Below are 17,854 nucleotides of genomic sequence, written 5' to 3' on the forward strand. Positions count from 1 at the left end.
TGTGTGTGTGTGTGTGTGTGTCTTTAAGAGAATAGCGAGCCGGTGCGTGATTAAAAGTAGCTCAATAGAGTGGGAAAAACCGCCCAATCTGGCAACACTGCATGAACATCCTCTAAAAGTAGCCCAATCTGGCGGGAAATACCGCCCAATCTGGCAACACTGTTGAACGTCATCACGCTCCAGCGTCAACGTAAATCAATGCGACCAACTGAAAATGAAGCCGGTATGAAACTAAAACTGTGATTCTGTGAACTGTAGAATATGACGGTTTGAAACTAAAACTGTGATTCTGTAGAAAGTTTAAATGATTTCAAAATTCCGTTCAGATATTATTGAAGATACAAGTGTGTAGACTTGTTAAAAGGTTTGAACAAAGGTAAAACGGTTGAAAATGTATTTAGCTACGTCTTAAACAGTTGAAGTAGCAGACGACGGTTCTGCCGTCCTCCCATTGACTCCCTTGTTAAAAAAAGATAATATTTTAAAAGTAGAATATCTTAAAAAGTATTAAATATTTTTAAAAATCTGAAAAGAAGCGTGCGATTCCAAGCTATTCTGAATATTTTAAAATTTGAATGGAGTCTCTAGGTGAAAAATTAAGGAAGGAGATAGGTCCCAAAGTTTGTAGAGAATAATAAAGAAAGAAAGAGAAAGAAAGAAAGAAAGAAAGAATACAACTTTTGAAGAACAATAGTTGAGCACTCACCTAACTAGAAAATGCATTTCCTGCAGAAAATGCAGTGAGTGCTGTAGTACAAAGTGAGGTTGAAAATATTTTTTAATAAAGCCACATAGATGAAGACATAAAGAAACGTTAAATTGCTTAAATCAAGTGAAGGGATTTGAACAAAAGTTCAAAAGTCTAAATGGAGTAAACGATGTAAACATGCACACTATTTAAGAAAAAGTAAATGGTTGGAAACAAATAAAGTTACAGCTGAATGAAAAGCGCAAAGCATTGCTAAAAATGCAGAAATGTATAATGAATTGAACTGAAGAATCTGAAACGTCAAATGTATTGCCCTGCACTGTGTGTGTGTGTGTGTGTGTGTGTGTGTGTGTGTGTGTGTGTGTGCGTGTGTGTGTGTGTGTGTGTGTGTGTGTTAAAGAGAATAGCGAGCCGGTGAGTGATTAAAAGTAGCTCAATAGAGTGGGAAAAACGCCCAATCTGGCAACACTGCCTGAACGTCCTCCAAAAGTAGCCCAATCTGGCGGGAAAAATCGCCCAATCTGGCAACACTGCTGAACGTCATCACGCTCCAGCATCAACGTAAATAAATGAGACCAACTGAAAACGAAGCCGGTATGAAACTAAAACTCTGATTCTGAATAAAGTTAAAATGATATCGAAATTCCTTTTTGGATATTATTGAAGATACAAGTGTGATACAAGATACATTTGTGAAATGGTTTGAACGAAGGGAAAACGGTTGAAATTTGACCGAGTTAAGATGTCTTAAGTAATTTAAGTGTCATAATGGGCAGACGGCTTCAATGGGACCAACTATAGAATATGACGGTTTGAAACTAAAACTGTGATTCTGAAGAAAGTTTAAATGATATCGAAATTCCGTTTCGATATTATTGAAGATACAAGTGTGTAGATTTGTTAAATGGTTTGAACGAAGATAAACAGTTGAAAGTTGATTTAGTTACTTCTTAAACAGTTGAAGTACCAGGCTCTGCCGTCCTCCCATTGACTCCCATGTTAAAAAAAAGATAATATTTTAAAAGTAGAATATCTTAAAAAGTATTAAATATTCAAAAAATCTGAAAAGAAGCGCACGATTCCAAGCTATTCTGAATATTTAAAAATTTGAATGGAGTCTCTAGGTGAAAAATTGAGGAAGGAGATAGGTCCCACATTTTGTATAGAATAATAAAGAAAGAAAGAATAAAACTTATGAAGAACAATAGTTGAGGCTTGCATGCAGCACTCACCTAATTATCAGCCCGAGCCCGATTTCAACCCGACATTTTTTTTTAATACATATGTAACTTTGTACACATTTGTTACTTAGGCCTACTCTGCTAAATATATATGTAAGGGATAATGTATAGAACGGTCATTATCGAAAATAAGCCCTGAAGGGACTTATTTTCGTGATAATGACCGGCGACGTTCTATACATTATCCCACTTATTACACGTGTTACCTCCTCAGCTTCCACACTCCGAACCGTAGTTGGGAGCGACCTGGTCTCTACTAATTACTTGGCTCGTTGCAGGTAACTTGTTTGACTAGTGTCCCAGGTTGACATAGCCGAAGCACAAACAGGGAGACGTTGGTTGGTTGCACGAAAAATGAACTCTGCTTTATTCCTTCAATGACTCCAACTGATTCGCCCGCGGTCACACGTTCTTCCTACCCACAACACACCTGTTCTTTTTCGTCACACCCATGTGCCACACAAACATATTTTCCCCAAAAAGCCACCAGGGGGACGGCAGAGATTGCAACACGGCTACTTGCCAAAACTAAAAAATAACTTCACATGGTGTGTCTTTTTACAATTTATTCGTTACCAGCATTCGTAGTGTTGATCAGCAGAGAAATAGTGTTGATATATGTATGACATATGTATGATTGCATGTAACTGTAGTTACCTGTTCCAAACCAAAAGGAGGCGCTGTTGCGCCATGTCTGTGACCATACAAGGGAATGTCATTTTGACATTATGTGAGTAAATAAATATATTCATGACATTTTCCCTCTCTCTGAACTTGGCTCTAGGAGAGAGTGCGTCTGTTCGCGGTTCACAAATAAACTACGCCAGTTCGGCTAAAGAGAGAAATGTATTAGAATTATTATTTCGCCGTGAGAGTGTGACTCTGCTAACAAATAGTATGCGAAAGACGTTGGCGTCGCTTAGCAACCGAAGACGCTGGGGTTGACAAGTTACCGGACTGCTACCCATGCAAGTGAACGGAGCGTTCCACTGCATTGACAAGACCCGTGTATTTAGGCCTATAATCAGGGCCGGCCCAAGCCTCCATGGGGCCCTAAGCGAAATTTGATTTTGGGGCCCTCTATTACTGCCAATAATAATGATTATTGATCATTCACACACCTACTATAAACGTATTCTACTTATTCTACTCCGTCATTACGAATACACTTGTAAAACTAAATGTGAAAACTTTTTTGTTGTAGTTAGATTGTAATCAACAGTGATTAATGTAATGGAAGCAGACACAAGATTTGCAAACTTACCGAAAAATCTTTCAATTAATATTTGGCAAAGTCAGCAACTCCCCCTACTTGCCACACAGAGAATCAATACATAAAACCTCAAAGAGCAGCCCGGCATGTTTTACCCATCTATGGTTTTTAATCTGAAATGGTAGCAAATTCAGCTACAAGAGCAGCCTGGGGTTGATTAACACTTAATATTCAAAGTGATATAGTACTAAGTGGGATACTGAATGTCATCTAGGTCAATTAAAAGTAACAAAATAAACTAATCAGTTACTGTAAACACAATCTGCTTTATTATTATTATTTTAAATAAACTGCAACACCAAATATACAAAAACAGACAGTATTAAATAAAATAAAAATACAACAACAAATACTTAAATAATGATGAAAATCAACAGGCACCTAAAACAAGGTAACACACAAATGGTTGATAAATAAAATATTAAGTTGAATTAGGTCTGAAAACTATGTAAAAATATGCAAAATCTTTGTTAAAAATAGGGAGGGAAATAAAAAACACACTCCTGTAATTCAAACATTTGACTTTTATATGTAAAAAACACAGCATTGAATAAAATAAACAAAGAAATATCAAATAAAATAGAAAGTTAAATAATTACGTCTGAAAACTATGTAAAAATGTGCAAAATCTTTGGTAAAAATATGGAGGGAAATACAAAATACACTCCTTAGAACCTGTGTTTCCTGGCCTTTCTGGAGGCAAAGTCATTTATGACATCACAGTAAGAAATCCGATGGCCAACTTTGTTGTTTATGCTCATCACTGCCAGTCCACTCAGTCTTTCTTGTGCCATGGATGATCTCAAGTAGTTCTTGATTAACTTGAGTTTGGAAAAGCTCCGCTCTGCAGACGCAACAGTAACAGGGAGAGTGCAGGCTATCTGTAGAGCTACCCAAAGATTTGGGTACAACTCACAGATCTCATTTTGAGAGAGGTAAGTGAGCAGCTCAAATGGGGTCATCTGTGCTTTGGGGAGTTCTGGAAGGCTCTCCATCTCTGTAGCCAGTGCACTCCCATCAATATCAGCCTGTTCCCCTAAGGTGAGTTTGTCTCCAAGAAGTTTACACTGATCACTCCTTGTCTGTGCATCAAGCTGGCCAAAGTTGAGAAGCACTCCAAAATGGCTTCTGACCTCCCCTAGGGACTGAAAACGGTCCTCTAAAGACCGGATGCTACAGTCTACTGTAGCATTAAAAAAGGACACTTCCAGCCTCTTCATTGCATCAGCTTGTGGCTCATCAGGCATCTCATAGGCAAATAGCCTTTTTGTGGTTCGCAACCTCTTCTGCTTCAGCACTGCTTCAGTGTTCATTTGTTCACACATGTCTTTTGCTAAGACCTGTGCATCTTTGAAACCAGTTGCCCTGTAACTGATTAAATTTTGTTTGTTTTTCTGAATGAGGCTCACTGCAACATCAATCTGCATGTTGGGCGACTGAAGTAGTTTGCTTGTGGTGTTAATCTGGGAGAGAATGTCATGCCAAACCACGCAGCAAATTTGAAATCTGAATGATCCGATTTCTTCAGCAAGAGAGTGGGTCTCAACTTTCAGTATAGAGTCAGTAGTTTTTTCCCTGACTTCAAGCAAAGCTTCTCTCACCTTGTCTGCTTGGTAGCGTAATGGTTCTATACTTTTAATCCGGCTCTCCCATCGTGTTTCACTCCAGGACTTGAGTGTGATGTTCACATGCTTCTTCAAGATGGCCCACCTTTGAGGGGAACCTTAGAAGAGTTTGTAGATTTTTTCCACATTTCCAAAAAAACAAGTGGCATCCACAGACACTTTGGCAGCATCTGAAACCACAAGATTTAAGGTATGGGCTCCACAAGGCACATAAAAAGCATGTGGATTTTTTTTAAAAAGCCTAGCCTGCACACCTTTATTTGCCCCTTTCATGTTTGCACCGTTGTCATATGATTGTCCCCTACAGTCCTCAAAGGGGATGTTAAATTCTTCAAGCCTCTGAAGAATTAGTTCAGACAAGCCTTGACCTGTAGATTCAGGAGCTACAAGAAACCCCAAGAAGTGTTCCTTTATCTCTGGTGTTTTGACAAGACTTAGAGTGCGGACAACAACAGACATCTGTTCTTGATGACTTACATCTGGGGTGCAATCCAATATTATTGCATAATATTTAGATTCCTTGATTTCTGAAACCATTGTGTCCAGTATTTTATCACTTACACAGGTTATCTACTCATTTTGAATTGTTTTCCCCAAATATGTGATATGCTCAGCTCCACTGTCAATTCGTCTCACGTGATCTTTCAACACTGGATCAAATGTAGCCATGAGTTCCACTTCTTTTAGAAAGTTCCCATTGTTGGCCTGATGTAATGTGTCTACAGATCCTCTGAGTGCCAGGTTCCTTTCTGCCAATGACTGGATAATGCTGATTAGACGTGTGAGGACATCTCTCCAGCGATTCTTTTCTGCCTCTAAGAGGCCCATTTCTGTTTCATCGATAGTTTTCCCCTTTGAAAGACGCAAGGCAAATTCCTTCCATTTAACCAGGTTGTTACAGTGATCTCCACTGTTTTCATGCTGTTTCAACAGTGCACCTATGTTGACCCAATCCTTCTGTCCCTCAGTTGCCAGTTTCATGGACTTTTTTGAAAATAATTTGCAGCAAAAGCAATAGACCGCATCTTTACTTTTTGAATATGTGAGCCAGCTCCGCTTGACTTTTTCCTTTATAGGCAGTGGCCCTCTTAATACCTGTTCAGTCCTTTCTGAGTCCGTCAGGAAAGAGGGACACTCAGCTGGGTCCACTGGCGGAGCTGCTGACCCCTGCTGCAAACTGGATGCTGAAGAAGACACATCAATCTCCATGACCAAAGATGAAGGACCTATAGGGAAATTAAAATAATATTTTTGGACAAAATTATTAATCTCAGTATGTTCTGCAGTGCACTGAGCATTAAAGGCTGTTTTGTAGTTAACTTACCAGGTACAGCTGAGGTTGCAGAGAGGACAGTGGGTACAGTGGGCACAGTGGATGTAGCAGAGGATAGATATGGACCTGGGATGAAAAACATGTCCCTTGTCATATGATTATATATTATATCTTATATTATAAAAATATTCATCTCAGTATGTTCTGCAGTGCACTGAGCATCAAAGGCTGTTTTGTTGTTAACTTACCAGGTACAGCTGAGGTTGCAGAGAGGACAGTGGGTACAGTGGATGTAGCAGAGGATGGAGATGGATCTGAGATGAAAAAAATGTCCCTTGTCATATGATTATATCTTATATTATTACATCTTAATGAGATAATTTGACTAGAAATTAAATATATATGGTGACAGTTTTTCGATTACCTGATTCATCAGCCTGGGCTGCTCCTGAGGAGGTGGATTGCTCCTGGGCTGAGTCACTGCCTCCTCCAAAATACTTTAACAGTGCTCCTGGGGAAGTTTCATATAACGTATCAGCATAACAGGGAGTTGATGTAAAAGGAATATATTTATTTACTCACATAAATTACTGTGCTCTGCAGCAAACAATTGCAAACAACATACCTCAAACTGTAAGTTAACTAAATTAATTAATTAATGCAAAACCATATTGCTAGCAAACGTCACCGCGTTTGTAATTAACGTTAGTTATTAAACATTTACTATCAAACGTTGTTATCAGAAACGTTGTTTTGATGCCAAAAAGAGACCCAGAATAATATATATACACTGAGAATTAACTTATTCAAAGTATTACACAAACACAAAAACGTTAGCTTGAATAGAAGCTAAGCTATCTAACCTACCCACAAGAGAGAAGTAGTAAGACATTTTGAACTAATGTTAGCTAGCAAATTTGCTGTTATAGGCTAACGTATTTGAAACGAAATGTCAACAATAATTAGGGACTTTCCTAATTTCAGGGAACTTTTCAAAATCTCCTTGACACCAAATGTTACATTACCGAGACATACCTTTATCTTGTCGTTTTTTCTCCTCTTCATCTTTCTTCTTTTTTCTCTTTTCTGCCCCTGAGGGGTAAGTCCTTTTTTGCAACATCTTTCACCTGCTCCTAGCTCCTAGATGCTGAGTGCGCACCGCACGGTTGGGTGCACTGCACACGTTACTAGCGGAGGTCAAATGTCAAGCAGCGAGGCAGTAGGAAACTACACTGTGCTTGATATCATGTTAACAGACCCTGTTAACATGATACTGTTGTTGTTGTTTTTTTGTTTTTTTTTGTACAAGAACGGTCATTTGATAATATATGAATCATCATCACGCACACGTGAAAAAAAAAAAAGCTTTTTTATTTTTTAAGTTAGTTGCTCTTGGGGGCCCCCTAGTGGTCACGGGGCCCTAAGCAGCTGCTTAGTTCGCTTATGCCTTGGGCCGGCCCTGCCTATAATATTTCTGTTCATGGCATAGATTTCCCCTCAGATTACGCCAATAAAGCAATGATTAAAAAAACAAAACAACATACGCTCGATCAAAGGCCCAGCCCGACCCGGCCCGAGGATAGTGGTGGGAAATATCGGCTCGGGCTCGGGCAGACAATCTAAACTCTGGTGTGTGTGTGTGTGTGTGTACGCGTGTGTGAGCATGTCTGTGTCTGTATGGGCATGTGTGCATTTGTGTGTGTGTGTGTGTGTGTTCAGATGGCTGAAGGGTCTGGAGGAGGACAGACAGGAGACAGACGTTCACTACAACTCTCTGACCGGAGAAGGAAACTTCAACTGGCGCTTCGTGTTCCCCTTCCACTACCTCCCCGCTGAAAAGGTGAGGAGAGAGAGAGGAGAGCGGAGAGAGGAGAGAGGTCTCTGTCCTCTGGAGGCTGCTTTGTGAGGAGAGAGGTCTATGTCCTCTGGAGGCTGCTCTGTGCGTGGATAGAGGTCTCTGTCCTCTGGAGGCTGCTCTATGTGTGGAGAGAGGTCTCTGTCTCTGGAGGCTGCTCTATGTGTGGAAAGGTCTCTGTCCTCTAAGTGTGTGGAATAGGTCTTGGTCCTCCAGAGGCTGCTCTATGTGTTGAAAGAGGTCTATGTCCTCTGTAGGCTGCTCTGTGAGGAAAGAAGTCTCTGTCCTCTGGAGGCTGCTCTGTGAGGAGAGGTCTCTGTCCTCTGGAGGCTGCTCTGTGAGGAGCGGTCTCTCCTCTGAAGGCCACTCTATGTGAGGAGAGTTCTCTGTACTCTGGAGGCCACTCTATGTGTGGAGAGGTCTCTGCCTCTGGAAGCCTGCTCTGTGAGGAGAGAGGTCTCTGTCTCTGGATGCTGCTGTGCGAGGAGAGAGGTCTCTGTCTCTGGAGGGCTGCTCTGTGAGAAGAGAGGTCTGTCTCTGGATTCTGCTCTGTCTGTCTGTATGAGCTGAAGGGACGACTCCACTCAGTTGGAAATATGCTCAGCAGAGAATGAGACTGATTCAGCACATTCTGACCCAGCCGTTTTAATATAAGAAACAGCGATACTTTAAACTTCAGGGACTTTGTAACAACTTATTGTCTACACAGCCAGTAAAATGAGGACAAGAGATATTCTGAGTGAGAAGTGATGAGGGATGGCTGCGCAACAGAGAACATAAAGACACAGACAGCAGGAGAGAGGATATGAACATCAGGTAGATAAGGGCGAGCAGATGAGAGAGAGCAGTTGTTTCATCCTCCAGCATCATTTAAATCTTTGAACTTCAGTATCTCACAGGAAAATATTACAATCTAAAATTAAAAAAAGTTTGACGTTTGATATTTGACTTTTTGCTTTTAAATTCAAGCTTATTGAGTACACATTGGAAAATGTGCCACACATATGTCCTGTAATAAGGGAAAAACATGTTGAATAATCTCATAGTATGGAAATGGTCAAATGTCCAGTTTTCAGAACAAGAGTAATGTGAAAGACCCCTTTCAGAATGAGCTATTTGTTTTCATGACCAATATGGTCATGAAATATGGTGCGCTCCTGTCTTTGTTACTGCAAGGTGTTTTCACCTGATTGGGGCGGGTCTGTCTCATTTTCTGCTGATGATATTAAGGAGGTGTGTGTGTGTGTGTGTGTGTGTGTGTGTGTGTGTGTGTGTGTGTGTGTGTGTGTGTGTGTGTGTGTGTGTGTGGAGGTGCTGGTGATCTCCAAGCGGAGCAGTATCTTCTCTCTGGACCGTTCTGAACAGAAGCTGCCGGCCGTTCTGGTTCTCCAGGTCTGGGACTTCGAGAGGCTGTCCTCAGATGACTTCCTAGGTATGTGTGTGTGTGTGTGTGTGTGTGTGCGTGCGTGCGTGCATGCGTGTACATTCCCATTCAAAAGTTTGGGGCCACCCAGACAATTTCTTGTTTTTCATCTAAACTCACACATTTATATAGAACAGTTTTCAGGTATGGTAACACAATTGCACAAGGGTTTTCTTGTGAGTGATGGTTGCTGGAAATGGGCCTCTGTAAACCTATGTAGATATTCCATTAAGAATCAGCCGTTTCCAGCTAGATTAGTCATTTACCACATTAACAATGTCTAGACTGTACTTCTGATGAATTTTATGTAATCTTCATTGAAAAAAACTGCGCTTTTCTTAAGAAAATAAGGACATTTCCAAGTGACCCAAAACTTTTGAATGGTAGTGTATATGTGTGTCTACGTATGTGTTTGTGGCAGGCTCGGTGGAGCTGGACCTCCACTCCTTCCCCAGGGGGGGTAAGTCGTCTAAGAGCTGCAGGCAAGAGGCGCTGCAGGAGGCAGGGGACCGCATCTCCATCTTCCAGCAGAAGAGATCCAGGGGCTGGTGGCCCTTAGAGAAGGCTGGGGACCTCACTGTACGACACACAAACACACACATTATAGTGGGGGCCCTTAGAGAAGGCTGGGGACCTCACCGTACAAAACACACACTACTACACTGGGGGCCCTTAGAGAAGGGTGGGGACCTCACTGTACCATATTCTATTGTATAGACTACATATACACATCTACTAGCCCACACAAACACTCAAACATATATACACTACAAACACACAAACACACACACATATACAAAGATCTTCATTCATACATCTATGACCCATCTGACATGTTTGATTGGCATGATGCGGCCCCTCCCAGGGTAAGGTGGAGGCGGAGTTTCACCTGGTGACATCAGAGGAGGCAGAGAATCACCCGATTGGTCGAGCCCGCAAGGAACCAGAACCTCTGGATAAACCAAAGTAAGACATTGCCTAACCTGACGCTTGATCATTGTGTGTCACAAAAATGGTTCAACGCGACTAAAGCGCCTAACGCGCCTACGCAGCTAGATGAGCCCGCCCAAAACGTATTTTCCCCTGCTACTTTTCTTTTCACAAACATGGCTGAGATCACCACCATCGCTGCGCTGTATTTGTTGTGGGAGTTCGAGGAGAGTAGGAAACCCAAACGCCGCCGTGTTTGGGTGCATGATAGAGCTTAGATCAGGCCCAGAAAATCAAGCCCAACCCAGCCCGAGCCCGTGCACGTTCTGTCCGAGCCCCGCCCGGCCCGACACATTAACTGTAATTATGAGCCTGAGCCCGATTTCAACCCAACAGGTTTTTTAATACATGTGTAACTTTTTACACATTTGTTTCTTAGGCCTACTCTGCTAAATCTATATGTAAGGGATAATGTATAGAACGCCGGTCATTATCAGGAAAATAAGCCCCGACAGGGCGAACAGGACACCGATGCCCAGCGGAGGTGTCTTGCTTCGCGGCCCGAGCCGGCCCATGGGTTGGCTCGGGCTCGGGCAGACGATCTAAACTCTAGTGCATGACATCCTCCGTAGGCGCTCACAGCTGGGTGAGTTTTACCACCTCCTCATCGTTTAACCACACTGAAACGATGACTTGGTCGTCCATGTTCTTTCTGCTTCTGTGCGTCCTCGGCTCCGTCTCTCTGCCATTGACATCGGGTCAAGCTCAACACTGATTGGCTATCGCGGCCAAGCATCACGCGTAGGAGCATAAAAAGTTAAATTTTTTGAACTCCACGCTTTGGTGCGTTGGGCGCGTTATTTAGGTGTGCCTAACGCGCTGCTTTAGCGCGTGTAATGCATCTATGCGCCCTAACCAATGGTTCCCTATGCAAAAATGCTGATTTTCTACGCCTCTAACGAGTGTAACGCGTTCAGTGTGGCCGTACCTACACCTGGACTAGACTCACCTGGACTAGACTCACCTGGACTAGACCCACCTGGACTAGACTCAGCTGGACTATACTCTCCTGGACTAGACTCACCTGGACTTGACCCACCTGGACCCACCTGCACTAGATTCACCTTGACCCACCTGGACTAGACCAACCTGGACTAGACTCACCTGGACTATACTCTCCTGGACTAGACTCACAGACATATCTGGACTAGACTCACCTAGACTCTCCTGGACTCACCTTGAATACTCACCTGGACGAGACTCTCCTGGACTAGACTCACCTGGAATAGACTCACCTGGACTAGACTCACTTGGACTAGACTCATCTGGACTAGACTCAACTGGACTCACCTGGACTAGACTCACCTGGACAAGACTCACCTGGACTCACCTGGACTAGACACAGAGCTGGCTCTAGACACATGGGGCCCTAGCCAAGAGTTTCTTAAAGATCCCATGGCATTAAATTTTACTTTCTGAGGTTTTCTAACTTTTCTATGCTCCCCCAGTAGCTAGAAATTGGACTGTAACGCAAGTGTTGTACACTTCTTTGTTATTTGGATAACTGTTCTGCTGTTGGTGTTCTTCAAGATCTCTCTGGAGTGTTCTAGAATATTTACAGAACACGGCCAAAGGCTGTGTGCGCCTCGCCATTGCGATACATCCACTGTAAACAGAGCGCATGGTACCGTGGCTGCAAGCTGCTCAGGGCCACACCCCCACCCTCCTCATCATTTGCATTAAAGCTACAGACACCGAAACGACACGTTTGGGTAAAGCTCAATGTGCGACTGGCTCGTAGTGGCTGTAATTCTGCACCACGGCTGAATTTCGGGAACAACTTCAAATACTGTGTTAGGGGCCCACTAATATCTATATAAAAGCATCCATGAAGTAGCATGCCATGGGACCTTTAAAGAGACTTAAACCATACTGTAGCTGGCGCCCAACCAGTCTGGGTTTTTAGGGCCAATGGTACTATTTTGAGATTGAAGCTCCAGTATTTTGAGTATTTTTACAGTATTTGACTGTAGAGACTCACATGGACACACCTGGACCAGACTCACCTGGACTAGACTCACCTGGACTAGACTCAACAGGAGTATACTCAGCTGGATTAGACTCAACCAGACTATACACACCTGGATTAGACTCACCTAGACTAGACCCACCTGGACTAGACTCACCTGGACACACCTGGACTAGACTCACCTGGACTCACCTGCACTAGACTCACCTTGACCCACCTGGACTAGACCCACCTGGATTAGACTCACCTGGACTATACTCTCCCGGACTAGACTCACCTGGACTAGACTCACATAGACTCTCCTGGACTCATCTGGACTAGACTCACCTGGACAAGACTCATCTGGACTCACCTGGACTGGACTCACCTGGACTAGACTCACCTGGACTAGCTCAATCTGAACTGGACTCACCTGGACTACACTCACCTGGAATAGACTCACCTGGACCAGCTAAGCCCCTGGAGTTCAATCCCTTTCTCTGGCACCGAGCTCACCCCGCCGGAGCTGCCGCCGAAGCTTCGGCGGAAGTCGGGAGGAGGAGACATGGAGTAGAAAGGGATTGTCCTCCCGGAGCTGAGCTGCCGAACTGCCGCCGAGTTCCCCCAGCCGGAGCTGCTCGTCCACCGGAGCTGCTAGTCCGCTGGAGCTGCCACCTAGCTTCGGTGCCAGTTCAGCTCCCGGAGTACACCGCCGGACTGCGGCCGGAAGGCTTTGACGGCGGCCGGACTGCAGTCCGGTATCTCCGGCGCGGGGAGCTCGGAGACAGTCTGGCAGCTCAGCTCCCAGAGTACAATACCTTTCTTCTCCATGTCGCGGTTCATGGACTTCAGAGAGTCAATGCCAATGTACCTTCCCCCCAATTCTTCTCAACCATGGCCAAGATATCCCCTACTACGAGTCTTTACTTGTGGAAGTACCAGAGACGTCAGACCCAGTCTTTATTATTCATAATATCATCCGAGGCACACATAGCTTTTGGCCGTGATATTATATATATTATTTAAATATCTGTATATAATATTATTATTATGTTATATTATATTATATAGATGGAGTGTTCTAGAATATTTACAGAACACGGCCAAAGGCTGCGTGCGCCTCGCCATTGCGATACATCCACTGTAAACAGAGCGCATGGTACCGTGGCTGCAAGCTGCTCAGGGCCACACCCCCACCCTCCTCATCATTTGCATTAAAGCTACAGACACCGAAACGACACGTTTGGGTAAAGCTCAATGTGCGACTGGCTCGTAGTGGCTGTAATTCTGCACCACGGCTGAATTTCGGGAACAACTTCAAATACTGTGTTAGGGGCCCACTAATATCTATATAAAAGCATCCATGAAGTAGCATGCCATGGGACCTTTAAAGAGACTTAAACCATACTGTAGCTGGCGCCCAACCAGTCTGGGTTTTTAGGGCCAATGGTACTATTTTGAGATTGAAGCTCCAGTATTTTGAGTATTTTTACAGTATTTGACTGTAGAGACTCACATGGACACACCTGGACCAGACTCACCTGGACTAGACTCACCTGGACTAGACTCAACAGGAGTATACTCAGCTGGATTAGACTCAACCGGACTATACACACCTGGACTAGACTCACCTAGACTAGACCCACCTGGACTAGACTCACCTGGACACACCTGGACTAGACTCACCTGGACTCACCTGCACTAGACTCACCTTGACCCACCTGGACTAGACCCACCTGGATTAGACTCACCTGGACTATACTCTCCCGGACTAGACTCACCTGGACTAGACTCACATAGACTCTCCTGGACTCATCTGGACTAGACTCACCTGGACAAGACTCATCTGGACTCACCTGGACTGGACTCACCTGGACTAGACTCACCTGGACTAGCTCAATCTGGACTGGACTCACCTGGACTACACTCACCTGGAATAGACTCACCTGGACCAGCTAAGCCCCTGGAGTTCAATCCCTTTCTCTGGCGCCGAGCTCACCCCGCCGGAGCTGCCGCCGAAGCTTCGGCGGAAGTCGGGAGGAGGAGACATGGAGTAGAAAGGGATTGTACTCCCGGAGCTGAGCTGCCGAACTGCCGCCGAGTTCCCCCAGCCGGAGCTGCTCGTCCACCGGAGCTGCTAGTCCGCTGGAGCTGCCACCTAGCTTCGGTGCCAGTTCAGCTCCCGGAGTACACCGCCGGACTGCGGCCGGAAGGCTTTGACGGCGGCCGGACTGCAGTCCGGTATCTCCGGCGCGGGGAGCTCGGAGACAGTCTGGCAGCTCAGCTCCCAGAGTACAATACCTTTCTTCTCCATGTCGCGGTTCATGGACTTCAGAGAGTCAATGCCAATGTTCCTTCCCCCCAATTCTTCTCAACCATGGCCAAGATATCCCCTACTACGAGTCTTTACTTGTGGAAGTACCAGAGACGTCAGACCCAGTCTTTATTATTCATAATATCATCCGAGGCACACATAGCTTTTGGCCGTGATATTATGTATATTATCTAAATATCTGTATATAATATTATTATTATGTTATATTATATTATATAGATATATAAAGCTCCAGGAGTCAGCAAACGGCAACAATCCCTTCTCCTCCATGCTGTGGTTCAGTCTGACAGCTCATTGGTCAATGGGCAGCAGCTCATTTGCATAAATGCTACAGATACCAGAAACAGCGCATTCTGAAGGGACTGAAACAGAGGGGAATAGCGGTAGACGATATTTTTTTCCTAAAAGCCATTTCCAGCAAACAGCTTCAAAAACATGTTTTCTGGAACTCAAACACTATGTTTACTTGTTGGGAAAACACCATAATATGTCTCCTTTAATTTACTTCTGCACTACACTGTTATTATGTTATGTTATTGTCATTAATTATTCACGACACTAAGTGTGCCAGTTTTTTTTTTTTGATATGGTAATTTTGATTTTCTGGCTTTAGGGAAATGTCCAGGACATGACTTGTACTCACCACCATGTGATCGCGTGTGTGTGTGTGTGTGTGTTTTTGTGTGTGTTTTTGTGTCTGTCTGTCTTGTGTCTTGTGTGTGTGTGTGTGTCAAGCCGTCCAGACACATCTTTCTCGTGGTTTGTGAATCCCTTCAAGTGCTTCTTCCACCTCATCTGGCGGAACTACAAGAAGTACATCATCGCCGCCCTCTTCCTCCTCATCACCGCCCTCTTCCTGGCCCTGATTCTCTACACGCTGCCGGGTGCCATCTCCCAGAAGATGGTCAATGGATAACACACACTTTTTTTTTTACTTTTTAGTATCCACATTATCAGTTAGTTGTCTTATATAACTATGTTTAGTTGAATATGCGCTCTAGCCATTATCACTGCTGCAACAAAGATAACATGCTTATACTGTTAGTTTACAACCTAATTAAAGGATAACCTGATGCTACATGATACTACTGTTGGTTTATAGCCTGAATTAAGCTAACATGCTAATACTGCAAGTGCATAGCTTGGTAAAAGCTAACATGCTAAAACTGTTGGTATATCTACTAGGAGAGTATTTAAAGAGCAAGTGAACCCACTGTTTCAGCTGGAATTAACACACAGCAACTTTGTGATATTTCTTAGAGCCATTGTAGTGTATGAGGGATAAAATAAGTGATGTATTTAGGTGGTAGGCAGTGTTGTGCCTGAACGCGTTCATTGAACGATAGTTCATGAACTCGTTCATATTTTGGGCGAACGTGAACTGAACGTACTGTATTACTGCCTGATGAACGTTACTGTAAACTCATTCATTCTGGTGTCTGTGAACGGCACACTCACTTGGTTTAACTTTGTTCAATATGGGGGTTATTTGTTTATCAACACGGCGGATGCGCGGGCAGATCGCCATGTTGTTTGACCGGTTGCCATGGATCCGTGTGGTTAATTTGCAGTTGCGGTGTTGACAGCTTACTGTTACATTAAACTGTAATCAGAAAACGCGGTTATATGCTACAGACCCTATAATATCCGTTGTATAAAGGCTGGGAGGAATGTCAAATTATAAATATTTACACTTTATTTTGAAAGTATAGACCGTCGCGATTCCCATTAGAACGAATGGCGCAGTGATTATTCTTCAAAACGAGAGCTTTTAAATTGTGGAAGATGAATTAAACTGTAATCAGACAACACGGTTATATGCTATAGACCCTAGAGTATCTGTGGTGTAAAGGCTGAGACGAATTTCGAATTATAAATATGTACAATCCATAACGTTAAGCTCTCTGGCTCATAGCTCAGCGGACAAGAATACCTCATATCATCATTTCATATCATCATTGCTTGTTGGCCGAAAACGGAAAGGGGGGCTGTTCATGTTTGGTTGTAGTCTTTTCGCTCGGTTCTCTGTCTCATCAGTAGGGCTAGAACCGAGCGAAAAGAATACAACCAAACGTGAACACCCCCCCTTTCCGTTTCCGGCCAACGAGCAATGAGTCTTCCAACAGAAATCAATGGGATTTACAAAATGCGCTAAATGTGCAATAAAACACGATAGAAACTGTATTTCGCTACGATACTTGATTCAACCACTCTATTTCATCATAGACAAACCACAAAGGGGGCTCAATGTTCAAAATACCGGAAAAACGAATAGCTCACAGCAACATATTGAAAAAAAGAACTATGAACTAGTTCATCTTTTGGAACTGTGAACTTGGTTCAAAATTTTGAATTATGAACGTTTAACTGAACTAGTTCATTTTAAAATTTGTGAACTGAACTTTGAACTAGTTCACGTAGAAAGTGAACTTTCCCAACACTGGTGGTAGGTGTTGTACTATAAGTGTCCAATATTTAATCCTCACTAGGACACAGACATTAAAATAAACCGCTGCTTAGGTAGAGTGCCACACATCCACTCACAACATGGCCTTATACTATTGGTGTCCGAGAAGCTAAACCAGTGTTACCACAAAAAATCACAAGAAGTCGCTATTGGTTTTCTGAAAAGTCGCTAGAACGTGCTAGTTTGCGTAATGATGTCAAATTTGACGTAAACACGCCGCATTTACATTGTTGTGATGTGTACACTAACAGGTACTCGGGTATAAAATGCAATGTTAATGATAATATCACCACGTTTAAAGCAAATAAATAATTTTTGAGTTCACTGGCTCTTTAATGATTCACTTTATTTTCCTATTTCTATCTTCTCAACGTTTATTTGATGAATTATGTTAGCAGTTTGAATAAAAAAATTATACTTAATAATTGTTAAAGCCAGTCGCACATTGAGCTTTCCCCAAATGCGCCGTTTCGGTGTCTGTAGCTGTAATGCAAATGAGGAGGAGAGAGGCGGGTCAAGGAGTAGGGTGGGGGTGTGGCCCTGAGCAGCTGGCAGCCACGGTACCATGCGCTCTGTTTACCTTGGATGTATCGCAATGGCGAGGCGCAAACAGCCTTTAGCCGTGTTCAGTAAAGATTATAGAACACACAGGAGTCCTGGAGCTCAATATCTAAATAATATCATATTATACATAGATATCGATATAGTATAATAT

General features: G+C 43.3%; 1 protein-coding gene across 4 annotated transcripts in view; it reads left to right on the forward strand.

Moving 5' to 3' along the window:
• The window catches only part of fer1l6 (fer-1 like family member 6), a 135,627-nt gene extending 118,164 nt beyond the window's left edge, over positions 1 to 17,463 (forward strand). For all 4 annotated transcript variants that reach the window (XM_079733591.1, XM_079733589.1, XM_079733590.1 and 1 more), the window contains 5 exons: positions 7,841 to 7,961; positions 9,288 to 9,408; positions 9,821 to 9,978; positions 10,265 to 10,365; positions 15,408 to 17,463. In XM_079733591.1, coding sequence (XP_079589717.1) covers positions 7,841 to 7,961; positions 9,288 to 9,408; positions 9,821 to 9,978; positions 10,265 to 10,365; positions 15,408 to 15,588 — 682 coding nt within the window. In that variant the 3' untranslated portion in view covers positions 15,589 to 17,463. The remainder of the gene's footprint in view (positions 1 to 7,840; positions 7,962 to 9,287; positions 9,409 to 9,820; positions 9,979 to 10,264; positions 10,366 to 15,407) is intronic.
• Positions 17,464 to 17,854: the final 391 nt, after the last annotated feature.

Source organism: Pollachius pollachius (genome assembly GCF_949987615.1).
Source record: "Pollachius pollachius genome assembly, chromosome: 3".
Taxonomy (NCBI): domain Eukaryota; kingdom Metazoa; phylum Chordata; class Actinopteri; order Gadiformes; family Gadidae; genus Pollachius; species Pollachius pollachius.